The 25477-nt window shown below is 50.9% G+C and overlaps 3 protein-coding genes across 5 annotated transcripts in view; 1 reads left to right on the forward strand and 2 right to left on the reverse strand.

The window, feature by feature from the left end:
* Nucleotides 1-246: 246 nt before the first annotated feature.
* Khnyn (KH and NYN domain containing) lies at nucleotides 247-10592 on the reverse strand. Of its 3 annotated transcripts, XM_032917494.1 has the most exons (8): nucleotides 9871-10242; nucleotides 9560-9779; nucleotides 7924-9074; nucleotides 7661-7791; nucleotides 7488-7584; nucleotides 1357-1464; nucleotides 1067-1168; nucleotides 247-630 (listed from the first exon to the last, which is right to left on the reverse strand). In XM_032917494.1, exons 1-8 carry the CDS (start codon nucleotides 9978-9980, stop codon nucleotides 381-383), a joined length of 2169 nt encoding a protein of 722 aa, XP_032773385.1. In that variant the 5' UTR covers nucleotides 9981-10242; the 3' UTR covers nucleotides 247-380. The 3 variants fall into 3 exon arrangements, 2 of the variants coding, with proteins under 2 accessions (XP_032773385.1, XP_032773384.1); XM_032917493.1 differs by lacking the exons at nucleotides 247-630; nucleotides 9871-10242 and adding an exon at nucleotides 10391-10592 and having other exon boundaries at nucleotides 756-1168; XR_004389609.1 differs by lacking the exon at nucleotides 247-630 and having other exon boundaries at nucleotides 1066-1168; nucleotides 1297-1464; nucleotides 9871-10243.
* A 634-nt stretch (nucleotides 10593-11226) lies between these two features.
* Nucleotides 11227-13680, forward strand: Cbln3 (cerebellin 3 precursor). Its single transcript, XM_032918043.1, has 3 exons — nucleotides 11227-11788; nucleotides 12104-12223; nucleotides 12521-13680. The coding sequence occupies exons 1-3, from the start codon at nucleotides 11513-11515 to the stop codon at nucleotides 12716-12718; spliced, it is 594 nt and encodes a 197-aa protein (XP_032773934.1). The 5' UTR covers nucleotides 11227-11512; the 3' UTR covers nucleotides 12719-13680.
* Nucleotides 13681-20387: 6707 nt separating this feature from the next.
* Nynrin (NYN domain and retroviral integrase containing) overlaps nucleotides 20388-25477 on the reverse strand; it is a 22773-nt gene continuing 17683 nt past the window's right edge. Inside the window, exon 9 of the mRNA XM_032917880.1 lies at nucleotides 20388-24985. Within this exon, the coding sequence (XP_032773771.1) occupies nucleotides 22141-24985 (2845 nt within the window). The 3' untranslated portion in view covers nucleotides 20388-22140. The remainder of the gene's footprint in view (nucleotides 24986-25477) is intronic.

A 25477-nucleotide genomic window follows, 5' to 3' on the forward strand; every position in this document is an offset into this window, starting at 1 on the left:
CCAAGTAACTTGGTAATGAAGCCACAGTCTCCATCTCCAGGAACAGCCTCTGCACCCTACAGAAACCCTCTGTAAAGACAAAGTTGAGGAGTGGAGTCTGATCCAAACCTCACAAGGGTACGAGCTGTACCCTCGTGTGTCCGAAGGAATCTGGCTGCACTCCTCCCTCATGTTGAGTCACTTTAAGGATCTGTCCTTAAAGTACCTCAGGCAAGAGTATTCCCACACTCAAATTCTCTTCTCTGGTACTTTCTCTGGCTGAAACGCCATTTTAGAATGAGTCTAGGTCATAGTCTGAACAGCAGAGGGACCATAAGTGAGGAGGCTGGGCTGGGGGAGGCTGACTCTAGTAGGGTAGCAGCTATGCAGGGCAGAAAGGCTCAGAAGTTGAGACTCAGCAGGGCCTCAGAAAGTTGGTTAATATCCCGGCAGTACGGTTCCCGCTGCAGGATGAAGTCCACCTTGTGGTCCTGACCCCAAAACACTTCGAGCAGCTGGCGCCGGAGCCGCTCTGTCTCCCGGGTCTTCCGAATGCCACCACTGCCCTTCTCCACTTCCTTCCCCTGCTGCTGATGACCATGTTCTGTGGGACCTTTGGAGGGCTGCTGAGACTTAGAGGAGCCCTGCTTCCTGGAGAAAAGGCAGAATAAGACTGATAAGCACTCTGGAGGAAAAACTGGGCCTCCAGGCACCTCAGCCAAGCGGACCTCTTTCTAGCTGTAGATGAATTTACGAGGTTTCCTAAGCAGGCCACTGCGTGGCAGTATCGACCCCATAGGAAGACAGAACCCTAATGAGATGTCCTTATTTAATCACTTATTAATGAGCCAAGGGAGGGCATGGGGTACGACCAGCTATCACTACATCAACCACCCCCAGTTGGCTCCATCAAACACACTGAGCAGAAGAGAAATGAAATAAAAATTCTTCTGCCCAGTACAAAGGCCCGTCAGGACTCCCTGGGGAGATTTTAAAGGATAGACCCAAACTGTGACACTCCATCCATGCCCCCAATCATTCAAAGAGCAGCAGATCTACAGACTGCCTGCAGAAGTGGGGGCGTTACCTGACTGGCTTCTTCAGGAACTCATCCAGGGTAGGGCCATTTCGCCCCAGTGGATCATCTGGGACCATGAAGAGGTTCCCCACAAAGGTGAAGGGCAGAAGGCTACAGGAGGAAAGAGGAAGTCACAGAGATGACCTCGCCTCCCTCCCAGGCGTCTGAGACCAACACCACCAGGAGTTACTGGCTATCATCCTTTGAGGTATCTTCAAGCCCTTTCCCAAGATTCTCACCCAGTGGCCAGAGAAGAGCTGGTTTAGAGAAAGGTCTGAGCTGGTGCCCTATTCTCTCACCGCTCTCTGATGATCGCCATCCACTTGTCAGACTCCTCAGCCAGATCCCGGAACTGGTCATTGGAGACAATGATCCCATCAGTCTCTTCAGCCAGCTTCACCATGAACCTGTCTCAAAACACAGACACTGTTCTGGGGTTCTCCAAGGACCAGACCCCACAGTAAGCTAACAGTGCCTGTGACCCACTTCTGGTGATGGAAATGGTCTCCCAACTCATTCACTCAACTGAAGAAGGGTGAGGAAGGCTGCTTGGGAATTGAGCCCAGAGTCTCATGCATCCTAGGCAAGTGCTTTACCACTGAGATAGTAGGTAGGAAAGTAGGTAGGTAGATAGGTAGATGATAGACAGATAGATGGTGAATAGATACATAAATAGATATAGATAGATGATAGGTAGATAGATACATAGATGATATAGATGGTAGATACATAGAAAAGATAGATAAGTAGATGACCAACAGGGTTGGGATTTAGCTCAGTGGTAGGCGCTTGCCTAGGAAGCGCAAGGCCCTGGGTTAGGTCCCCAGCTCCCGAAAAAAAACAAAAAAAAAAAAAAAAAAAAAAAAAGTAGATGACCAACAGATAAACAGATGAATGATACATACATACGTACATACATACATATAGATAGACAGACAGATGACAGATAATAGATACATAGATACAGGTTAGAGATAAATGGATGGATGGACAGACAGACAGACAGAGAGACAGATGATAGGCAGACAGACAGATAAGATAGATAGATAAATAGATGATAGACAGACAGACAGAGATAAGAGATAGAGATCATCAGGTTTGGGCAGAGCAGGGAGACAGGCAGGATATGATGGTGCACACCTTTAATCCCAGCACCCAGGAGGCAGAGATAGGTGAATCTCTGTGAGTTCTAAGCCAGCCTGGCCTACATAGTTCCAGGACAGCCAGGGCTACATATAGAACCTGTCTCAAAGACAAACAAAAAAAAAAAAAATCAGAGACAGGATTTTACTAAGTTACTCAGTCTAGCCTTGAATTTGCTCTGTAGCCCTAGCAGGCTTTGAACTCTCAATCATTCCTACCTCGGCCCCCCAAGTAGCTAAGATCACACACAGCCTGTGCCTCCATAGTCAGCTTCTCTCTCAGCATCATCCAGCTACCCGTGACTAACTAGACAGAGACCCAAGGTTAGAGGAGAAACAGTGAAGAACCCAAGGCAGCCAAGGTGTCTCCCAACAGCACCATTCACCACGGCCTTCACTGGACACTAAGAACCAGTACGGTCTAGCTCTCTCTCCCACCCGTTACTCACAAACCTGCATTTATCTCTGAAAAGCCTTCCACTGCAGAACTTCCACACTGCCTTCTTTCTGAGGGCCACAATCACTTTAATAATTCAGACATTAAAATTAAGACTACTGCCCAGCCTTCAACCAATTAATTCATCTACCTTACCTAACTACCCACAGTCTGCCAGTCTCGCCCGCTCTCCCCTTCACAGCTCTCCCACACCCGCCCTTCAGCCAACCCAGCCCGAGTGAAAAACCTTGACTAAAGGCCGCAGGTCCAGGCCTGGCAGCTAAGGGCTCCCGTCACCCTTCAGTTCTCCCCAACTCCCCCCCCAACCACCCCCCCCCCCCACACACACACTCTCTCTCTCTCTCTCTCTCTCTCTCTCTCTCTCTGGATTCCCTCAAGTGCCCTCAACTCCAGCTAAGATGAATGATCAGATTATACTCTTAACACATGCTCTGCTCTCTGACTTCAGTTTCTCAAACTATTCCCTCCGTCTCTGAATGTATCCTAAGCCCTTAGTGAAAGGCACCCAAGGAGCTTGCTTTCCGGCACTAAGGCTTGCTTGGTGGAGTGCCCAGCCGACATGCATGAGGCCCTCGGTTCTGTCTCCAGCACCACATGAACAGGGCCTGGTAACATACACCAGCAACTGCCACATTCAGAAGGTGAAGACAAGGGAATGAGTTCAAGGCCATCCCCAGTTACTGAGCCTGAAGCCAGCCTACACTTTGGGAGACCTTATCTCAAAAAATAAATAGAAAAATAAAACTTCAAAATTTTTTGTTATGGTTTCTAAGAGTTTCTTTCGATTTTTTTGATGGTTTTGTTGTTGTTGTTTTGTTTTGTGGGGGGGGGGTTGGTTTTTTCAGGTGCTTTGTCTGTCTGCATGTGTGCCCACAGACCAGAAGAGGGCCTAAGATTGTGAACTGCTATGTGACTGCTGGGAATTGAACTCAGAACCTCTAAAAGATCAGCCAGTGCACCTAACCACTGAACCATCTCTCCAAACCCAAAATTTTAATAAAGACACCTGAAGCCCACTTTAGTAATCCTCTTGTTCTATTTTGTTTTATTTTGAGGCAGGAGGTTACATAGCCCAGGCTTGCCTCCAACTCACTGAATGGCTGAAGCTAACCTCAAATTCCTCATCTTCCTGCCTCTGCCTCTACCTCCCAAGTACTGGCATTAAAGATATTTGCCACCATACCCAGGTCCCGTTTTAGTAACTCTGCATCCACAATAACATTCACAAGGTGGTGGGTAGACTTTAGACTTTTAAAACCAAAGTGATCCAGCCCACATCCTTCTCAATGAACAACCCTTCCTTCCTGTAAAACACAGTCACAATAGGGCTCCCATCCCCCAGGCCCTGAAGTGCTTGATTTACAGAGGATCCTGGACCAACTCCAGCCCCAGAGTTCTTTCTCCAAGTCTCCAAGTTAGAAGTGGGTGGTCAATACCTGAAAAGCACTGTGGTACAGAGAAGACCAGAAACAGGACCAGGTAGGACAGGCGTTTGGGAAGCAAGCTAAGGGATGCCATGCTCTGTGACATACACAAGAGGCCCTTTCTAGTTAAGCAGTTCACTGCTTTCATGTGAGGATGCATCCTGCTCTGCGGCACTCATTCCCTAGGCCCTGTTGTGCTCTGCTGCACCGATTTCCCAAGCTTACATCATGTACCCCCCAGGTTCTACGTAACTGAGCATTAAAACTGACTCAGTCTCCAGTGTCAATTCTGTTACAAAGCTGATGTGGACAGCAACTGACTGTCTTAGGTAAACAGAAACCTAGACCCAGAACAAAATAGCAGCGCTCAGGAGGCAGAAGCAGGAGGATTACCACAAGCTCAAAGCCAACCTGGGCTACACAGATGAAGCACCAGTCCAGCCGAGGGCTTCACAATGAGATCCTGTCCAAAAAACACCAGGCCCAGCGGGAGTGTCCTGGTTGGGTTTGGGGGTTTTTTGTTTTGTGTTTTTTTTTTTTTCTAACTTGACACAATATAGTTATTTAGAAGGAGGACCCTCAGTTGAGAAAAATGATTCATCAGATTGCCTGTAGGCAAGTTTATGGGACATTTTCTTGATTGCTAATTGATAAAAGAAGGACCAGCCCATGGCGGGCAGTGCCTGTCTAGGCAGGTGTCCCTGGGTGATATAAAAAAGCCAGCTGACGAGCTGGAGAGGTGGCTCAGCGGTTAAGAGCACTGACTGCTCTTCCAGAGGTCCTGAGTTCAATTCCCAGCAACCACATGGTGGCTCACAACCATCTATTATGGGATCCGATGCCCTCTTCTGGTGTGTCTGAAGACAGCAACAGTGTACTCATATTAAATAAATAAATAAATAAAATCTAAAGGAAGAAAAAAGAAGAAAAGAAAAGGAAATCAGCTAAGCAAGCCAGTAAGTAGCATCCCCTGCAGTCTCTGCACCAATCCCTGCCTCCGGGTCCCCGCCCCGAACTCCAATCAGGGTGACAATTGCCTGAAAGTTTAAAATGAAATAAAGCCCTTCCTCCCCAAGCTTCCTAGGATCATGGCATCTATCACAGCATAGAAACCTAACTGGGACACAAAGAAAGTGAAGTACCTGTTGTACAATACTGCTTACTTCTAAGAGGTAAAAGCTAAACATCTGGAAAGCTAAAACATACAATCATTCTGCTGCTTAGATTTAACTGTCAACCTAACACAACCTGGAATCACCTGAGAAGCGTTCACAGAGAGGGACCGTCTAGATCAGGTGGTCTGTAAGAAGATCGCTAATTAGAGTGGAAAGATCAATCCACTGTGAGTGGCACCATTCCTTAGGCAGCAGATTCTGGATCCTATGAGGAAGCAAGCTGAGCACTATCATGTATGCATTCGTTGCTCTCTCTTCCTGACCATGGATGTGATGTGACCCTTAAGTTCCTATTACGGTGACTTCCCACCTATGATGGACAGAACCTGAAACTGACAAAAGCTGAAGCTGGGAGCTAAAATTATCCTCCTTAAGGATGCTTTTTTCTTTTTAAGAGTCATTCATTTTATGCGTTATACTATAGCTGTCTTCAGACACACCAGAGGAGGGCATCAGATCCCATTACAGATGGCTGTGAGCCACCATGTAGTGCTGGGAATTAAACTTAGGACCTCCGGAAGAGCAGTCAGTGCTCATAACCACTGAGCTAGCTCTCCGACCCTTAAAGTTGCTTTTTAAATTTGTGTGTGTGTGTGTGTGTGTGCATACACACGTGACACAATGAGAATGTGAAGATCAGAGAACAACTTGCAGAGGTCAGTCCACTCCTTTTACCATTTGGGCCCAGCGATCCAAGTCCGGTTGTATGTGTCTGCACATATACACTGCGGGCTCACAAAGTCCGTTTAGCTGTGTGAGCTGCACGGTGTGAGTGCTGGGAAACAAGCCGCTTGGTACCCTGAAAGAGCAGCAAGCACTTTTACCCCTGAGCCATTCCTCCGGCCCCGGAAGTCTCTTCTGTCAGAGTATTTTATTACCATTATAGGAAAATAAACTGAGATAACCACTGTGATGTGGAAACTAATTTTTAAAAACTAAATGAATGTCTGAAGGAATAAGTATTTACAGCTATTAAAAGATTTTAAATTGAGGCAGAGAGATGGCCCAAAGGTTAAGAACGAGCACCAGCTGTGCAGCAAAAGCCCTGCATTTGGTTCCCAGCATCCACATCAGGCAACTTACAACAGCCTGGAACTCCAGCTCCAGAAGGTCCAACACCCTTTCAGGACTCTGGGCACCAGGCACGCCCACAGTGCACACCCATGCACGCAGGCAAAACACTACTACACGTGAAATAGAACATAAACTTTACGAAGGTTTTAAAATAGCCGATTAGCCTTAAAACGCATGTATTTCCACACCATGTGTGCGAGTATGGCAGGAACAAACCCTATATTTGGCTTTGCCTAAATGGTAACCTTAAATTCTAATTTTTATTGCCAAGGGAGTTAACCACTTGGCTTCTGCCTCTACCTCTGTAAACAGAGATGGTATTACGCACCACTTCTTGCCTTTATTTTTTTTCTTCTTAGTGCACTGAGACAGGGTCTCACCTTGTTGTCCAGGCTAACCTGGAACACACTCTGTAGCTCATGCTGGCTTCAAATTGATAGGGACTAACTATCCTGCTTCAGTCTCTCATGTGTTGGGACGACAGGAGTGACTACCACACCCAGCGTCATGCCACATTTAACTGGGCCCATGCAATGTTAAGAGGGAACCTCACTGGACTCCTGCTTAGCACCAGGAACAGGCAAGCACGTACCTTAGCTTCCTTTGACATTCACAAGAAGAGTGAATGAATGGAGAAGGGTCCTGAGACAAAGAGGTTGATTTGATTCACTAAGAGTTAGGGTTGAGGCCACGGAGAAAGCAAATCACTAAGGAAACCTGGGGCTGGGATTCCAACAGTCCCTTCCATCCTGAGCCTGGTGGCCTCTCACCGTATACCCTGTTCCAGATGCTCCTACCGTTCAAAGATTGTGTTCCTGCGTTCTACTTACTTTAAAGGTTTGCTCCCCCTTTCCCAGAATGTTCAAACAACTGTTCTGCATTTGGGGGTTCTGTCAACTATTTATGCCACCAGCTTTTGCAGAGCTCAGGTGCCCAGTATCTGCAGACAATAAAGCGCTTCATACAAGCACGAGGCGAGCAGTGAGAAGGTAAGCAATCGCGGTGTACAGCCCAGCTCCTCTCGCCTGCAGAGCTGGGCTACCCACCCCCGTCATCTGTCCCGTGGAAACCAACTCCACTCCAGAGGTCAGGAGCAACTCCGTCCTACTCCAAATCCCACCAGACGCCTTAAATATCAAACCACGGGGCCACAACTACCTGTCATCGTAAGAAGAAATCCTCTTGCCATCCATCACTCGGGAGGGTGTCAGGGACAGCAGACTCAGGGAGTACAGCTTCTGCAGGAAGTGACTCTCTGCAGAACAAGACACAACAGGGTTCTCAAGGTGGACCCAGCCTCACTAGGACACAGATGACCAGACCCAACTTACCTCTGACCTTGGAATCCTTACTGAAGCGCCACTGAGGCACAAAGACGGTTATGTCACGGTGGCCACGGTCCCAGAAGTACTGCACAGCAAGAGCAATGCCCCGACTTGAGAAGTAGTGCTGGAGGCCGTGCCTGCAACAGAAAGGGTCAGCGCTCAGGACCCAGAGAGGCCGCAGCATCAGCCCCTCAGCAGCTGTCTGCAGAACAGACGAAGAGGTCTGTCTTACCCACCCTCCAGGGACCTCAGTCCCACCGGCTACTTACACCATGGCCACGTTGCTGCCATCAATGACAACATGGCGGAGATCTGGCTGGCCAGGCACATTGGCAAGGCACAGGGTGAAAGGATCCTGCAAGGCTTCCTGGAAACGCTGTGTGCCAGTCACCAAGTTGCCCCCACGAGTGCCTCGTTTCCATGGAGACCCTCGACCTCGAGCCCCAGCCTGCTGCTTGTCTCCCCTGTCTCCTCGATCTCGATCTCGATCTCGGTCTCGGTCTCGGTCTCCACAGGGCCAAGGGGGTTCCGGCGCCGGCGGAGGGCTAGGTACTCTCAGAGGCGAGGTGTTCCCATTATGGAGCCGCTGGAGGAGAGAGGCTCCCCGGGTTGGAGCTGCCCTCTGACAAGGCACATGGGCACCAGAAGGTTCACCCTGAACACCAAACCCTCCTCTTTGTTGAGGAACCTCCTGTTTCCCGAAGACCCTTCCTTTTAAGGGCGCTACTTCCTCTGCTCCTCCACCTGCTAGCTGTGACCTAAAAGCCACTCCTGTCTCACAGACCTCTTCCCCAGACGGCTCCTTCCACCCTGAACCCATGTCCCTGACAGCATCCTGTTTCCTTCCCTCTTTCTCCACAGCATGACTGGGTCCTCTCACTGCCTGAGACTTTCCCGACCCTGCCACTCCAGTGGCCAGGGATTCCCTATCTTCACTCAAGGGAGCCCTGACTCCCTGATACTGAGAACTCAACATGCCTGGGCTCCCCACCTCACGAGAGGGCAGTGTTTGTGGACCCTGCCCTCTAGATGCCTCCTGCACCAGGCTCAGGAGCTCCTCCTGCACGGCCAGGGGCAGCTGCAGCAGGGCCTCTGTGTAGGCATCCTCCCTAGTCTGTAGCAGGGCAGAGAAGTCTCTCAGCACTCTGCCATTGTCAGGGGCTCCGGGACAAGACAGTGGCAGAAGGCCCCAGCTCAGTCGTTGTGCTAACTCCTCCACCCGGCTTTGGGCCATCACAAACGCCTCAGTTAGGCCACTGATCATCAGAGAGCCAGGAACCAGAGGCACCAGGTGGGCAGAAGTGCTCCAGGCCAGGCAGTCAAGGAAGAAGCCTTGGGCCCCCACAAAGATGCAGTGCAGTCTGGGTGGGTAGCGGATTTCACTCTGCAGTTCTGGGCTGCAGAGCCCCTTCAGGTATTCCTAGATGGGAAGGTCAGAGAGGAAACTTCTAGAAGCCATACCTTCAGATTCACTGTTCTCCCTGAGCTCCAAGCCATTACACCATCTAAGTAGATACTGTTACTATTCACACTTAGACATGGACATTTAAGAACAGACCAGAGGGCCGTCAAGTGGTGGAGCCTCATGTCCTTGGGTCCAAGGGTGTGGGGTGGCCAGCCCCGTCTCAACCCCAGGGAATTCCTTGGCAAGGCCCACCTGTACAGTGGGGATTTCCCCGAGAGCATGAAGTGATTTGTTTCTAAATGCCAGCAGAACCTAGGCCATCATAACAGAAGTGAAACCAAAATTCTAAATAAAAAGAACGACAGAGTGCCTCAAAGCTCAGGACAGAGGCAGCCAATAAGATAGCCAAGAGGCACTCCCCAGCCCCTCCTCCGATTCTGCCTGGGGGAGGGGCAGCGTACTAAAAGGCTTTGCAACAGCCCTGGAAAGGAAGAGTTCACCTTGGCTCTGCAGATGTTCTCCTTGGGGCCCTCAAGCTGTAACCAGATGTGAGGGTTCTCTGGGCAGTCTTTGGAGAGGACGCTCATTCCTACGCTGAAGATACGCTCCAAGCGAGCCTGCTGTTCCCGAACCTTGTCCTCGGCCTCCGCAGACACCGCAAAGCGGTCGGGAGTCGGGGAGGCAAACCCCCAAATAGACATGGCTTCTACCTGTGGAGTCCTGGAAGGGCAGAGGCAATCTCAAAGTTTCTGTCTCCGTTCAACCCAAATCCTAATCACGCGGCATACATCCAACAATCAACAGGTCGCACCTAGTTACAGAACTGGTAAACAGCCCCAGGAGGTAGCAAGTCCACCTTGCGGGTAGAGAAGATAGAAAATTATCTGTACACAGGCCTCTCCCTGAGAGTAAGTCCTTCATAAACAAGGCTATCTGGGATGGGCGACGGGCCAGAGGAAACTGGTGACCACCGCCCTGAGAGGGGAAGGGTTAGCGGGCCTCCAGCTCATTCTGAGGATCACAAGAAGTGAGTGGATGAGGAAAGAGTCCCAGAGCACAGAAGTCTCGGATTTTTTGAATAGAGGAAGGCCTCTGGGGAAATGAATACGCGCCAGAGGCTATGTATAGTCCTGGGGTGGGGGTGTTGCCCCTGTCTGCCTTATTCCTTCACTAGCCACTCCCACCTCCGGCCCCAATCCAGGTTGTTCCCTGCATCCCGCCCCGGGCCAGGGTACAGCCCGCCCTCCCACAGCCTGCGGCGGCCGCCCCCAGCCCGACCACCCTCCCGCCGAGGCCTTCAGCTCCCAAGCGCCGGGAAGGGGCGCGCCTACCGCCAAAGCCGAGAGTTTCGCCCGCTCCTCTAGGTGCCCGCAGGGTGGGGGGGGACGGGCGCGCTTCTCCCGCGCCCCAGGGGTCTGGGGATGGGAACCCGAACCTGGGAGGGCCTTCTCGGGTCCTTCCCCCAACCTAGACTTCTCTCGTCAACACCGCGTAGTGGGTTTGGAGTCACTTTCCGGCCCGGGGCGGAGTCAGCTCGACTCCTCCCCCGCCAGGGCTGCACTGGCCTGGGCTCAGGGCAAGGCTGCGCGCCTCCTCCCGGGCTCCGCCTGCTGTCCTACGGCCGAGCGACCCGCCCTCCACATCCCCTGCGGGGCCTACCGGGTCACCAACACTCACCCCACCCCCAACGCCTCCTGCCAACTCTCACGTTCGCCTCTTATTCCTGGGGTCCTTGCGTATTCTGCACAGTTGAAGATTCCAAGAGGGGAAGTGACTGGTCCAAAGTCACAAGAGAATCCTGCCCTTGACACAAGCACTTTCACCAAGTATATAGATTGGGGGCGAGGTGGGGGCGTGGGGGGATGAGGACACACCTTGCAACAATAAGAAAGACCTCCGAGGAGAAAGATTGTGGATAATTCTGAAAAGGAGAAGATGAGAAAGAAATTGAAGAAACTTTGTTTCATATTTGAATGTCCCTGTGTGTGTGTGAGCATGTGCGTGTGTGTGTGTGTGTGTGTGTGTGCGCGCGTGCGTGTGTGTGTGTGTGTGCGCGCGTGCGTGCGTGCGTGTGTGTGTGTGTGTGTGATTGTGCATATGCTTTGGGGTGTGTGTTTGTGTGTGTGTGTGTGTGTGTGTGTGTGTGTGTGTGTACACAGGCACCCTTGTTGGGCTAGAGCCCTTGTGCCTTCTCTCAATTCCTCTTCTCCCTCCCAGGGCCCAACTGCTGTCACTCCATGCTCTGCCAAGGAGGAGGGATCCGCAGCGAAAGCAGTAGTAAAGCCAGGCAGAGCTGAGGGACACAAAAAGATACAGGGAGGGGAGTGCCCGGGCTAGGTGCCAGACTCAGAGGACAGATCAGGGCAAGAGTACCGAAGCCTTGAAGCAGAGGAGGGAGAGCAAAGAGGACAGAAGACAGCGAAATCTGTGGGTCCCAGGGGCACATAGCAAGGATGGGGACAAAATGGCACAGCGCCAAGCTGTCCTTGGCCCTGGTGTTTCTGACCCTGGAGGCTGGGTGGGCTCAAGAAGGGTCAGAGCCTGTCCTGCTGGAGGGGGAGTGCCTGGTGGTCTGTGAGCCAGGTCGACCTACTGCAGGAGGACCTGGGGGAGCAGCCCTGGGAGAGGCACCCCCAGGACGAGTGGCGTTTGCTGCAGTCCGAAGCCACCACCACGAACCAGCAGGAGAAACCGGCAACAGTACCAGTGGTGCGATCTACTTCGACCAGGTAACTCCTCTACCCCTGTCCAGGAGACCTGGACTCTACTGCCCCAGCCACTTTGCAACCCTCAGACTCCAAGCAAACCATTTCCTGCATCTCTTGCTCCACCTTCTTCTAAGATGGCCACCAACTGTTTGCCTGCTTCAATTCCTACACAGAGCCATCGTAGCCCTGTCTCATAGTTTGAGTCTACAGATTCCTGTCACGTCTGTGTGCCACCCCTTCTCCCCTCACCCATTGTACAAATGCCAACCCCAGTGACGTTCCTGAGCCCTGGGCACCCAGAATCCCTCTCAACGAGATCCGCTTCCCTCCCCACAGGTGCTAGTGAATGAGGGCGGTGGCTTTGATCGGCCCTCGGGCTGCTTCGTGGCCCCTGTCCGTGGGGTCTACAGCTTCCGATTCCATGTGGTGAAGGTGTACAACCGCCAGACTGTTCAGGTGACCTGCGTGCCAGCCACCTCCGGGGGACGGGAGGGTCATAGTGGGCTGCCGCACATCCCTCGATAACCCTTCTATTGACCTGTATCCAGGGGGCCAAGAGCAAGGGAGGAAGGGTCCTGGCTAGCAGGGTATGGCAGACGTACAGATCCCAACACTGGCCATCCTTCAGTGCTCACTGGACACTCGAGTTCCCAAAAGAAAGCTCTTGGAAAAATGGGGCATGGGGGGGAGGGAGTCCTGAGCTAAGGCTAAGCTGAGGCTGGGACTTAGATGCTAACTGGCTCCCCTCCCCAGGTGAGTCTGATGCTGAACACATGGCCGGTCATCTCAGCCTTTGCAAATGACCCTGATGTGACCCGAGAGGCAGCCACAAGCTCTGTGCTGCTTCCCCTGGACCCTGGGGACCGGGTGTCCCTGCGCCTTCGTCGGGGGAATCTTCTGGGTGGCTGGAAGTATTCAAGCTTCTCGGGCTTCCTCATCTTCCCACTCTGACGACCTAAGCCTTTAAATGACAGATATCTAGCACCTAACCCTTCTGCCTTCCCCTGCCCCAGAAACAAGTATTTTCAGGGCAAGAGAAAGGCCCCCTCCAGGCTGCCTACAGCCCACCTTCTTGCATGAGATCATATTTAAACACCCAATGCTAAGAGTAGAGAAGAGCAGAGCTTTCTCTAGATGAACACTCCTCACCGCTACCACTCCGGTCGCCCTCGGGCCTCCTGCTGCCTCTCCTGCCTGCAGCTTAAAGCAGGATTTGCCAAGGGGAATTGTGCACTTCGACCCAGACTCCACTCCTCCTGTTCTCCACCCCAGCCTCCTGCTCAGTGCTGCTTGGTGACAGGTGGTGCAGGTAAGCTTGACAGGCTCCCGCAGGGGCCCAGATGGACCAGCCTCCTCGTACCTGCAGGCTCCATCCTGTGAGGAATGCCAGCAAAGAGAGCTCTCAGCCAGCACTGTCTGAACAGGGCTGACACCTCAACCACAAAAAGCAGTGTGGAGAGGGCCACAGAGCATCCGTAGCTGGAGGGACAGGATGAGGCCATGTGCCTACCCTGAACATGTAAACATTCTGCAGGTAAACAGTCGGAAGGCAGGAATCCTACAGTCCAGCTGTGCCAGGTCCCAATGGACTCTGGCCTTCATCTCCTGACCTGAGGCGTGTGTGTGTGTGTGTGTGTGTGTGTGTGTGTGTTTGCTCTGGCTAACAGGGGAAACTAGAGCACGTGTACAGACCTGGAGGCAGGGTCAAAGGTCACACATGAGTCATGAAACCTATCAGTAACCACATGTTCTCGTCCTCAGCCACCTCCTAGAACTGCCCCACCTTGGAAATCTGAATTTCAGTCACTTCCCACTCTTGACTGGCACGTAGTTCCTCCATCTGTCTCCCAGCTAATTTCCCTATACCCGTAGCCTGTCCCTACCATCGATTTGCCTCTAGATCTACACCATCTTACTCTTAACAGGAAACCTAAGAAGTCCATGACTCATCCCTCCAACTACTCTCCCACCGACATCAGAAACTCTCTTTTACCCCGTTGTCCCAATGGTCCAGTAGGAGTGAACCTATCTAAAGCAACTGGGGAGCTACGCTTGTTAAGACAGTGTATTTGTCCTGTTAGCGAGGGTGCAATTGGGAATGGGAACCTCAGGATTGAAGCCCATACGGCACGTTGAAGAGAAAATAAATTCAAAGCTGAGCATAACAATCAATTTGTTTAAAAAGCTATAATGTATAGTACTCATGCAAAAATAAATGCCAGAACAAGTTTGAAAATAAAAATCTAGTGTTCATTCAGGAGACAGAGGCAGGTGGATCTCTGTGAGTTTCAGGCAAACCATAGTAAAACCCTGTCCAGAAGGAAGGGAGGGAGGGAGGGAGAGAGAGAACAAAGAACGAGAAATAAGGATGGAGGTGTAGCTCAGAGGTAGAAGCTAATGCACACAATGCACCAGGTTTGAACCCCAGCACTGGGTTACGGGGGTAGGGAATAGACAAGAGGGTGAGGGGAGCACTTTCCTTCAGCATTTGTCCTTACTCTGCGACCAGGAAGAATAGTTTAAACAAGATATTATTTCTGTCTCACATCAAAAAATCTGTAACTGGGGAGTTCAGGATAAATAGTTGCTTATAATCACAAAAGACCAGTCTCCCCCTTTGGAATGCCTCTTTGGCATGCCACCTCATGGCCCAAGATTGCTTCTTGAGTGTCAACCATTACATCCCAGCAGCGCTGGAAAGAGCGAAAGAAGGAAGTACACAGCTCCTTCCTTGAAAGGTTTCCTGACAGCTGCCTACACACATTTCTGATTACATCATCTCATTGCAGAATGGAGTCACACTTGGCCACACCAAGGCAGGACAGGCTAGGTAACAATCTTATCTTTTTGTAGAGTATTTTCCTTGCTCATGCACTCATGACGTGTGTGTGTGTGTGTGTGTGTGTGTGTGTGTGTGTGTGTGTGTGTGTGTGTGAGAGAGAGAGAGAGAGAGAGAGAGAGAGAGAGAGAGAAGGGGGGGACAACTTTGGGTGTTGGACCCAGGTTCTCTGGTCTGGAAGCTTCTGGAATTCTTCCTTCCTAGAGCACAAGGATTACAGATGCATGGACAATGGCCAGCCTGAATATGAACTCAGGCCATCAGGTGTGCCTAGCAAGTGTTGTAACCACTGGACCACCTCCAAAGCCCACAGACTTTATTCTAGGCAATCAGCGAAATGTCAGGAATCTTAAAGTAAAGGAGAAGAGTAAGTGGACACTGGAAGTCTTTCAGAATACAGCAGATTGGATCAGCCTGTTAACACCAGGTGGTATAAGGTGCTGTTTATTCATTGCAGTTTCTGTATGCCAACGTTCTGGAAAAGCATAATTATTCTCTGATAAGGTTTCACAATGTTGAAAGTAAGGTGGAGGCCAGAAGGGAAGAGGAAAGAAGCCACTTCCAAATCCATTTACCATCCAGCCCCTTAGAGCTGTAGAGCTGATACCCCATGTCCATGGGAAAGTTCTTGGAGGTTGAGGATTCGATGCTTAGACTGGACCCACCCAGAATATACAAATATTTTAAGTTCCCCACCAGTGGTGTATTTGAAAAGTCCCCACACCATGTAACGGTATATTGCGATATCTTGGTGGTTAGGGTACAGACTCTGAGATGTCTGCCTAACACAGACTTAAAATCTCAAGGTGACATTTTAAGCAAAACACTTTGCACGATTCACCCATCAAATGGGAAGATGTGAGTCTGAGATACCCAAGACAGAGAAGATCACGTAGGCTTTGGGTTTTGTTTTATTTTTTAGTTTATTTCTATTTTATTTGGGTGTTTTGCCTGTGCGTCACATACATGCAGTTCCCTTGGAGGCCAGACGAGGGCAACAGATCCCTTGAGACTGAGTTAGAGTGGGCAGTGAGCCACCTTGTGGGTGCCGAGAGTGTAGCCAGAGCAGCTCTTCACCACTCCATCTCTCCAGTGTGCTCCCCAACCTTCTCTCTCTCTCTCTCTCTCTCTCTCTCTCTCTCTCTCTCTCTCTCTCTCTCTCTCTCACACACACACACACACACACACACACACACACACACACACACACACACGTTTTAATCACTTTAGAAGGTCAATCAGTTCCTACCCAAACAAGAATTTATTGGTTGATAGTCTAAGACTTCCTTGGCATAAAGAAAATGTCCCTTTTCCTTTGGCCCAGAAACAGATGACTTATCTTTAGACCACACAGCAGTGTGACCCTCTTCTTTTTACATTTGAAGACCAAATCCGAAACTTGGTCTGAGTAAGATAGTATCCATTTCATAACTACAAACTTATTTTCTATGATAGTGGGAGTGGAGGTTTAAAACTGGACAGTCCACCTGGGTGGTGATGTCACACACCTTTAATCCCTGAGCTCAGGAGGCAGAGGCAGACCGTTCCCTGTGAGTTTGAAGCCAGCCTGGTCTACAGAGTGAGTTCCAGGACAACCAGGGTTACACAGAAAAACCTTGTCTTGACAAAAAAAATAAAATAAAGCAAAATAAAACTGGACGGTCCAACCTAGTGTGATGTTACACACCTGAAACTTGGCACTTAAGAGGCAGAAGCAGGAAGATCTGGAATTGAAGGCTAGCCTGGGCTACAAAAACTCTGTCACACGTGCACACTAAACTTGTACAATGCTGTAGTGATGTGTTTGCTTTATCAAAATGCTCAAAGCTTTTAAAGGCTCTGACCTGTTAGACTTGCAATTCCATTAAAATATTCAGGTGAATTTAACTGAATTTGTAATCAGTGTTTAAGTGATTTGACTTGTAAAATTTGTTGTAAAAATTGTTTATTTGTTGGCTACGTGTTTTTGTGTTCTGTTTTGCTTAAGTAAGATTCTATTAAATAGTGAGGAAAGCCTCAAAGGTAGTCCTTTCTAGGGACCAAATCTTTTTAGACTTGGAGAGCCTAAAATATAGAAACCACTGTCAACTTTCACTCTGCCCTCTTCCTGGCGCCTAATTTGCACAGAGGAAATGGGCCACCCAAGTGCAGACTGGGAGTGGAGCCCCTCCCTCCACTGCTCCTACACCAGCCTTTCTCCCTCTGCCTCTTCCTCTGCTCTCTGGAGGCTGAACTTCCCCTCTGGTCCTGGTGTCTGTCTTCCTCCACCAGCACGGACCCTGTTTCTGCTGAGCACACTCCTTGCCCATGGCTCCTCTCTACTTCCTCCCTTCAGCAGGTAGGTAGCTGTGGTGACGGGTAGCTTTCGTCAGCTCTCAAAACCGTGGAACCCCTCGGCACCAACTCTCCTCCTCTTTAGGCCTAGATGTCGGTATAAACATCCAGTGGCTGGCCTGGGAAGTCTCTGGTGAAGCCTGGCTCTGTGGCTCCGCCCACACTGCTTAACCAGTCACCCACTCCCCAGTGGTTGTTCCCATTCAGTCTTCCTGCTGCCCAGGCTGTCCCTTTGTCAGATCCTGTTGCCCGCATCCTAAGTGTGCTCTCTGGGCTTTCTGTCCATGTCTCAAACCCTTTATCAGACTCTCCAGTCACTGTTTGCTCATTTCCTCGTTTTTTTGAGGCAGGATCTTACCAGGCTGCTTGGCCCCACAGTCCCGAGGCTGCTTGGGTTGCAGGCACGCACCACTACGCCTAGCTCACCCTTAAATGTGTCTCCCTCAAGGTTCTGTCTTGAACTTCTTTGGTCAATAGCACCCGTGTCCATACACCCAATGGAAACTGCCAATGTTTACAACTTCTCAATGGTAACCTTTCTGAACAGACCCCCTCATTCCACCTCTGCTGAACCTGCTGAACGGCTGAAATGTGAATCACAAGCTCCTCTCAGGGCCCTGATCTCTTTGTAATTTGAGCTTTCCTTGTGGCCCGCCAGAAACCAGCTTTTCTCCCCAGAACTCCCCCTCACCTCACAGCCACTGCTTCTGCTCATTGCTTCCCATCTACCCGGCTAGCAACCAGCGACCCTTTACCTAGATTTCTAGGAAAGCTCCGTTACCTACCCCTGGTTCTCCTCAGTTCTCCTCAACCCCTGATACTTTCCTCTACTCTAGAATTGCCTTAGTGTTCCATCCAGGAGACCATCATACATAAAGCTTTGAAAGCTCCCGGTGGGTGTTGGAACGGAATGTTGTGTGAGCTATCTCACAACCGAGCCATTACGGTCTCCCCAGCTTCATGGCTCGCTCGAAGACATTAAGAAATCTCACCATTGGGCTGGAGAGATGGCTCAGAGGTTAGGAGCACTGGCTGCTCTTCCAGAGATCCTGAGTTCAATTCCCAGCAACCACATGGTGGCTCACAACCATCTGTATGTAATGAGATCTGATGCCCTCTTCTGGTGTGTCTGAAAACAGTGACCGTGTAGTCACATACATAAAATAAATAAATAAATCTTTTTTTTTAAAAAAAGTGTGGGGGTTGGGGATTTAGCTCAGTGGTAGAGCGCTTGCCTAGCAAGCACAAGGCCCTGGGTTCGGTCTCCAGCTCCGAAAAAAAGAAAAGGAAAAAAAAAAAAAGTGTGGGGTTGGGGATTTAGCTCAGTGGTAGAGCACTTGCCTAGCAAGTGCAAGGCCCTGGGTTCGGTCCCCAGCTCCGAAAAAAAAAAAAAAAAAAAAAGTTTAAAAAAAGAAATCTCACCATTCAGCTGACATTCCTTAGAAAATTTAAGATTTAAGTCAAAACTTCCTAGGTTCAAGAGTATTGTTTTTGCAATCAACAGAAAAAAGAAAAATCAGGATACGCTTAAACTTGTGACTCATCTTAATCTGGACCAAACTGGAAAAGAAACGATTATTTTGTATTTTTAAATGTTATTCTATGTGTATGGCTGTTTCGTCCACATGCATGTATGTGCACTACGTACGTGCCTTGAGTGGGTGAAAGTCAGAAGAGCGAGTTGGATCCCCTGGGACTGGAGTTAGGCAGCTGTGAGCTGTGGTACTGGGAAAGAAACTTGGTTACCTCTGCAAGAGCTGCAACTGATCTTAGCTGCTAAACCATCTCTTCGGTGCCCAAATGGAGAAATCTTTTCTTTTTTTTTTTTTCGAGAAACTGGGGACCGAACCCAGGGCCTTGCGCTTGCTAGGCAAGCGCTCTACCACTGAGCTAAATCCCCAACCCCAAAAATGGAGAAATCTTAACTAACACTATGTGGTGCACTAATAAAATACGGAGATGTCATAGACTGAGGCATAGGGCCATAACTCAACAACAACGTAACAATGCTTGCATAGGGTTCAGTCCCCAGCTCCGAAAAAAAAAGAAAAGAAAAAAAAATGCTTGCATAGGAGAAGACATGAGTGACGGACAGTTCCTGAGTGGCATCGGATGATACGTCATGCAGACCCAGTCTCTCTTTTAATCACATATATTCAGTGAGTTACCTCACCTCTCTGTGCCTCAATTTCTTCATCTGTAAAATGGAGCTATTAAGTGTGTCAGGTCTGGAAAGCACAGAGCCTAGTGTCTGGCAAATAATCAGTATATATGAGTCGTTGATGTGTGAATTAGTAAACGATTAGAGAGCCGTGGGGGTCCCAGGGGTCTTGGGCAAGCTCTAAAAGCAGGTGGGATGGATGGCAGCAACCCTTCACCTGTTTCAGTGTTTCTCTCCTCCGGGTGTGTTCAGTTTTACAGTGAACGCCGAGGTTTAGCCTACTACAGTGGTATCGAACTCAGGAGTGCTTATGTGAGTTTTGACCCTGGGGTGGGAGGGCTGTATGGTTTGCATTAGTTGAAGGGACGGTCTATGCAGTGACGGTTTTCACTCCTCTGTCAGATATGAGAAAGCCCAGCCACCAGTACCCTGAGTGAGAACAGAAAAGGTGGAGACAAAGGTACTAGTGTGTCTGTTAGTTAATGTGGGCAAACTTTATTTACTCTCCAAAAACCAAAGGGGATCTCAGCCAGGCATGGTGGTCTGTGCCTGTAATCTCAAAACTTGGGATGTGGAAGCAAAGGGTTGGAAATTCTCAGTCAGCCTTGGCTACAGAGTAAGTTAGGAGCTAGCCTGGGTTCCATGAAGCCCTGTCTCAAAAAATACAGAGGGACCCACGAATCTCTACCAAAACCCTGTAAAGATCTAGAAAAAAAGACAAGATTTTGCTGACCGCCCGTCTAAATGACCTTCCACTTTAGCATCCGTGATCTCAGTCTCTGACCTGCACCAATTAACGACCTTGGCTTTTGCAGGAAGGGCCCTGGGATGACCTTCATAAATATCACAGGTCATGAGCCTTGGGCTTGGCTCCATGGGCTCTCATATGCCTCATATCAAGTCACGCTATACTGGATTTGCTTATTCTCCTTTGCCTGACTTTGGGCTCCAGGAGGAAAGAGATTATGTCTTTCCCATGACCTGTTATACTGTCCACTCCCAGACAGCCCACAACACACAGTAGGTGTGTTTTGAATAGGAACTGAGGAGTCGCATATGCACTTGCACATCCTTCCTGCCCGCTGTAACCATGCCAGCATGGAGCAGAAGCCTGGGCTTGTAGAAAAGGCAGCGGAAAGCCAAGGCCCAAAGTCAGAATGCTCAGCCAAGAGTAGGGACTCCGAACTTGAGGAAGAACAAGGGTTTCCAGTTCAGGAAGAGCAATGAACCCCCCACAGATACCCCCATTCTTCAGCCCCCAATTCAGAAAAAAATTAAACACTGGCTCCATTTTTAAATTGATTTATTGAAAAATAAAATAAAAATCACTTGAAAGAGCGTATGATGGAACTTGTACTTAACAGGAAGAGGGGTTGGAATACAGCCCTGGGGTGGGAGGGTGAGGCTGACTACTATACGAAGGGGTGGGGGAGAGACAAAGGTGAGGCAATGTGAAGAAATAACGGTACCTGGTAAAAATTCTACAGCTAACCTTTCAGCATCCCGGGAGCACCCAGCATTCGTTCCTGGGCAGGGCTGACAGCTGGATTGGCTGAAGAGCAGCATCCAGGTAGTTATCTAGAAGGGTTAGGGAATGGCATCAAAGGGAACAGAGGTACAAAATCCAAAAGGATTCCTATGCTTAAACATGTCGCTAGAACCCGTTGTGCTGAACTTGAATTCAGGACGGTTCATCCGGGTCCCAGCTCAGCCACAACTCAGCTGTATGACTGTGGGCAAGTCATTTCCCTCTTTTCTCTGCTGTGAAAGCCGGGCTCAATGTGACTTCTCCTCAGGGCCCAGCATTCTGGCAACCTGAGCTCAGCTAGAAAACCAGATTGGCTCCTCAAGAAGTGAGCTACTAGGACTCCAAGCCAGAGTGGCCTGGTGCTGGCCTTTCTCTCCAGCCTGTTGGCTTGGCTGTGTAGGAATGCAGGGTAATGAGAATCTCAGCCTCATGATTATGAGAGGCCCACTCCTGCTGAGAGAGCTCGCTCTGCACACCAGCTGTAAGGGAGCTCTACACAGAGGCACTGCAGCTGATCAGGACAAAGCAGTCCCATCTAAGGAGATGGGTACACTGCAGGCAGGAGAGGGTTGTGAGCTTTGGCAGGGGGTGAGAAGAGTCATAGGTGCAAGAGGAAAAAGCCACCCGGCGCCCAGCCATGTGTCAAACTACCCACGTCAGATGCCCTCCCCCTGAGGCAGAGTTGTGAGCACCACTGAACCTAACAGAAGCAGCTCTTCCAGCACAGTTGCCATGCTTGGTATCAAGGCCCTTGATTCCTGTGAAGTGACTGCCATCACAGCAGGGGTCGGGAATCATCTGTTGACTGGAATCAAATGAGGTAGGCCAATTCATCCCCTTCCACCTCCCCTTAGGAACAGGTAGGTGACTTATGGCTGATCAACCCCCACCCAGAGCCACCATCCTGGAGGCACAGAAGGCTCCAACCCTTCCTTAACAGCTGTCCCGGTGCTGGCAAGGGAGGCTGACTGGAGGACGGCTACCTTCTTGCTGCCGGTGTGTCTGTGCCACCGAGAACTCCAAGGGCAAAGGCTTGCCAAATGCACGGTGTAAGGGGAGGCACTCCCACGAGAGAGAGCCGTGATACCTACCCACCGGCAGGTCCAAATCCACACTGTTAAGTGTAATATGTTGGGTATAAGACACTGGGGAGGGGTGTGCACACCAATACACACCTGAGTGTGTAAAAAGGGAAAAGGCGGCACTTGGGGAGGACTGTGAGCCTGGCCTACCTTGTTGAGGAAACTCGTTTGCTCCCAAGTGTAAAACTTCCAGAGCCCACATAGGACAACCTTTGGCACATTCTCCAAACACCCCTACCGGGGGATGTCTTCTAGGGACATTCTTCCCTAGGTCAAGGCAATTCAGCAAAGCTTTACAAAGGACCTTCTCCACAAAAGGCACAACTAAGGGGCCCCCAAAGAGCTGAGAGCACTGCTCAGATCAGAGGGGAGGACTAGCAGCAGAAATGCGGGACCCCCTAGAACAGGCAGCTCCCCGACCGTTCTAACTCACTGCTCCAAGTCAAGCGGCAGGGGTGTGTCATTCTTGGGAAAGGCCTTCATTAGACTGCTAGGATAGACACAGCCCAGCTTGTCTGGGACTGGGAAGCCCCACACCCTATAGAGCGATAGGCTCAAGCGGTCCCCAATGTAGAAAGGACCCATCCATTTGGCACTGCTGCCATTCCTGGGGAGAGACAGCAAGAGGACTTGGTCACCCACACTCCACTCGCTCTCCCGGCTCTCCCTCTTGAAACGCCTATTCTCAGCCTTCTCGCTGGCCTTTTCTGCCACTCTCCAATGGAGGTCCAACAGCTCCCGCATCAGCTGAAGCAAGAAAGCATCCATCTTGAGCCCTTCGATGTTCGCCCGGCTCATCTCCCACCAGGAGGGCTCCATCAGCCTCATCTCACCCCCAGTCAGCACCTGGAATGGTGTGGCCTCCGTGGTGGAGGCCCTAAAAGCCAGGTGCAGCAAGGGCAGAGAGGCTGCCCACTTCTTGCCGTACAGGAAGATGAACTCCTTCAGGGCCCTCTTGAATTCCCAGTAGGCCTCTGAACTCATCAGACAGGGGAACTGAAGGGACCTACTCAGTGTAGTCACTTGGGCTCCTAGGGCCAGCCCACAGCTCACCAGAACATGACGAGCAAACTGGGGGCCTTGGGCTGCCTCCAGCCTCATGGGGACACCCCATCTTGCAAACACATGCTGCAACAACACCTGGGCCACAGCCACGTGCGTGTAGGGCTTCAGAGGGAACGCCTCCACCCACCGGGTGTTGGCGTCGGCCACGATGAGCACGTGCTTGTGACCCTCCTCACTTACAGTGACTGGCCCTACTACCTCAATCTGCAGGCTGGACCAGGGAGCGGTCGACCTGAGAGGCCATGGGGACTCGATAACTTTCAACTCCCCACCTATGAGATTTCGGGGAATGCAGAACAAACAGCTCCTGCAGTAATCCTTCACATGCTCCTGCATCCCAGGCCACCAACCCAACAGCCTCAACGTCTTATAGGTGTCCTCTGGCCCCTGGTGATCCCCCATGGGGCTGTCATGCACAGAGAAGATCAGATCCCTCCGAAGTTGCCTTGGGACTACCCAAACCCTGGGATGCTTTTCCGCCTTGAACATGAGCAGGCCGCTGTCTTGGTCCAGGCTGAGCGAGTTAAAGGCAGAACTGAAAGGGGAGGGCCCAGACAACTTTTGCCCTGCCTGCAGCTTGGCAATGATATTGGCCAGGGTACTGTCACTCATCTGTAAGGCCAGCAGGTTGGGCTTCCTGCCTTTAGTATGGGGAGTCACTATGGGCACTGGCACATCCTTTGGCAAATCCCACCACTGCCCGCCCCCTTGGGCACCCTGCTTGGCCAGAGTGTCCACCGTCACGGCAAACAGAGAGCCCCGATAAGAGGTTCGGTAGATGAAGGGAAGGGATGAGAAGCCAGATGTGAGAGATATGATGTAGGAGAGCAGGCTTGGATGAGGTAGCGAGGCCCCGTCCGACGACAGGAAGCCGCGGACTTTCCAGAGTGGTAGGAACTCCCACAGGACGCTGAAGATCCAGTTGCAGTGGGTAACAAACACCACTGGGAGCTGGGATTGGCCGAAGCGCTCTAGGCCACAGGCCACGCCTGCCAGGTGGGCGTATGTGGATGTATAAGGGGAACAGGAAAAAGCCAGGGAGACCGGAGGACTGGTCGGGGACAAGATGTAGAGACCAAAACCAGCACACAACTCGTCGTCATGGTAGAAGCAATAGCCAGACACATGGACACAGATAAAAGTAGACAGGTCAGAAGAAGGAGGCAGAAGCTGGAAAACTCGGGGCATCGAGGAAGCGGGCGTCAGCAGCTGGTTTTCCCCCAGCAGGCCCTGGAGAAGGGACAATTCCAATTCCCTCTTGCCTTTGTCCTGCAGCAAGAGAGACCATCGAATCAACCATGCGTTGGAAGCCCTACGGCTATCCCAGGCCTCGTTATCCACCGTGGTCCGGGAGGCATAAGAAAGACGGAGGACCACTGGATTGTCTCCAACGCATCGGGAAAAGTGCTTGAGGGCCCAAGCCACGGCATAGGGGCTGTCCCCGCCTGACTGAGGACCCTCACTGTCCTCATCGGGGAGGAGAGGTTTCGAGGTATAGGCGATGGGGTGCTTCCTTCCTGAGTGCTCCTGATGCAGGCTGGCCGTCAGTGACACTTGGCTGACGGTCACTTCCAGGTAGAAGGGCAGGTCGGGGTTGGGGGTTGACAGGCAGAGGGCACACACTAGGGCTCGTTTCAGGGCCAGGAAGGATTTCTCATGCTCCTGGTTCCACTGCCAGTCGGGCTTCTGCTTGAGGAGGCTGTGCAGGGGGCCCACGAGGACTTCGTAGTCAGGAATAACATCCCGGTGGGAATCCATAAAGCCCATGAAGAAGGACAGCGCGGTGAAGTTGCTAGGGATGGTGAGCTGTGCAAGCTGGGTAAGAACCTGCTGACTCGGAGCCTTCCCATCCCAGGGGACATCCAGGTACGGCGAAGACACCACAGGCAGAAGGTCGATGTCTAAAGCCCCCTCAGAGGGGTCGTGCAGGCTGAGGCACTGGAGGATTTCCTCGGAAAAGGAAGGGCACTCGACCCCAAACACTGACACGGGGTCAGAGTCCTGCTCCTCTTGTTCATCAGGCTTCGGAATTCCTGGCTCCTCCGCCAGCTCCTCTTCCAGGCTTTCCTCCCCCTTCTCCCCTTCTTCTATGTTCTGGGGACCCTCCAAAGGTTCAGCATCAGCAGCGTCACCCAGCTCAGAGATGCTGGCTGAGCTGGGAGGAAGGGTCTTCCACACCTTTAAGAAATTGCCAATGTCCATGTCCAACCTATCACCAAAACAAGTAGAAAAATGAGAGGGGCGGCCCCCAACCCCACAGATTATCTGAGGGGAAAGCCACGCATATGGTCACCCCACAGAGTCCACTTCATTCCTGAGTCCTTCACTCATGGTAGGGGGCAGTCAGGAGACAGCCCGCAAATACTTGCTCTATAGCGTACACACGTCACTCATTAAGGGATCTTCTGCGCTTTGAGAATTCACCAAACCCAAACCTCACTGACCGTAGCGGTCAGTTTTAATTGCTGGCTTGACACAATCTACAATAAGCTGGGAAGGTGGTCTTAGAGAAGGACTGTCTAGATCCAGTACCTGTAGGTGGATCTGTGAGGGATTTCTCAACTACACTGAGGTGAGAAAACCCACCCACTAGGGGCAGTTCCATTCCCTAGGCAGGGGATCAGCAAGCACTCATCTATCGATCTCTGACTGCAGATAGAACGTGACCAGTTCTTCCCAAGCTCCTGCCGCCGTGACTACC

The sequence above is a fragment of the Rattus rattus genome, chromosome 12, assembly GCF_011064425.1.
Source record: "Rattus rattus isolate New Zealand chromosome 12, Rrattus_CSIRO_v1, whole genome shotgun sequence".
Lineage (NCBI taxonomy): Eukaryota > Metazoa > Chordata > Mammalia > Rodentia > Muridae > Rattus > Rattus rattus.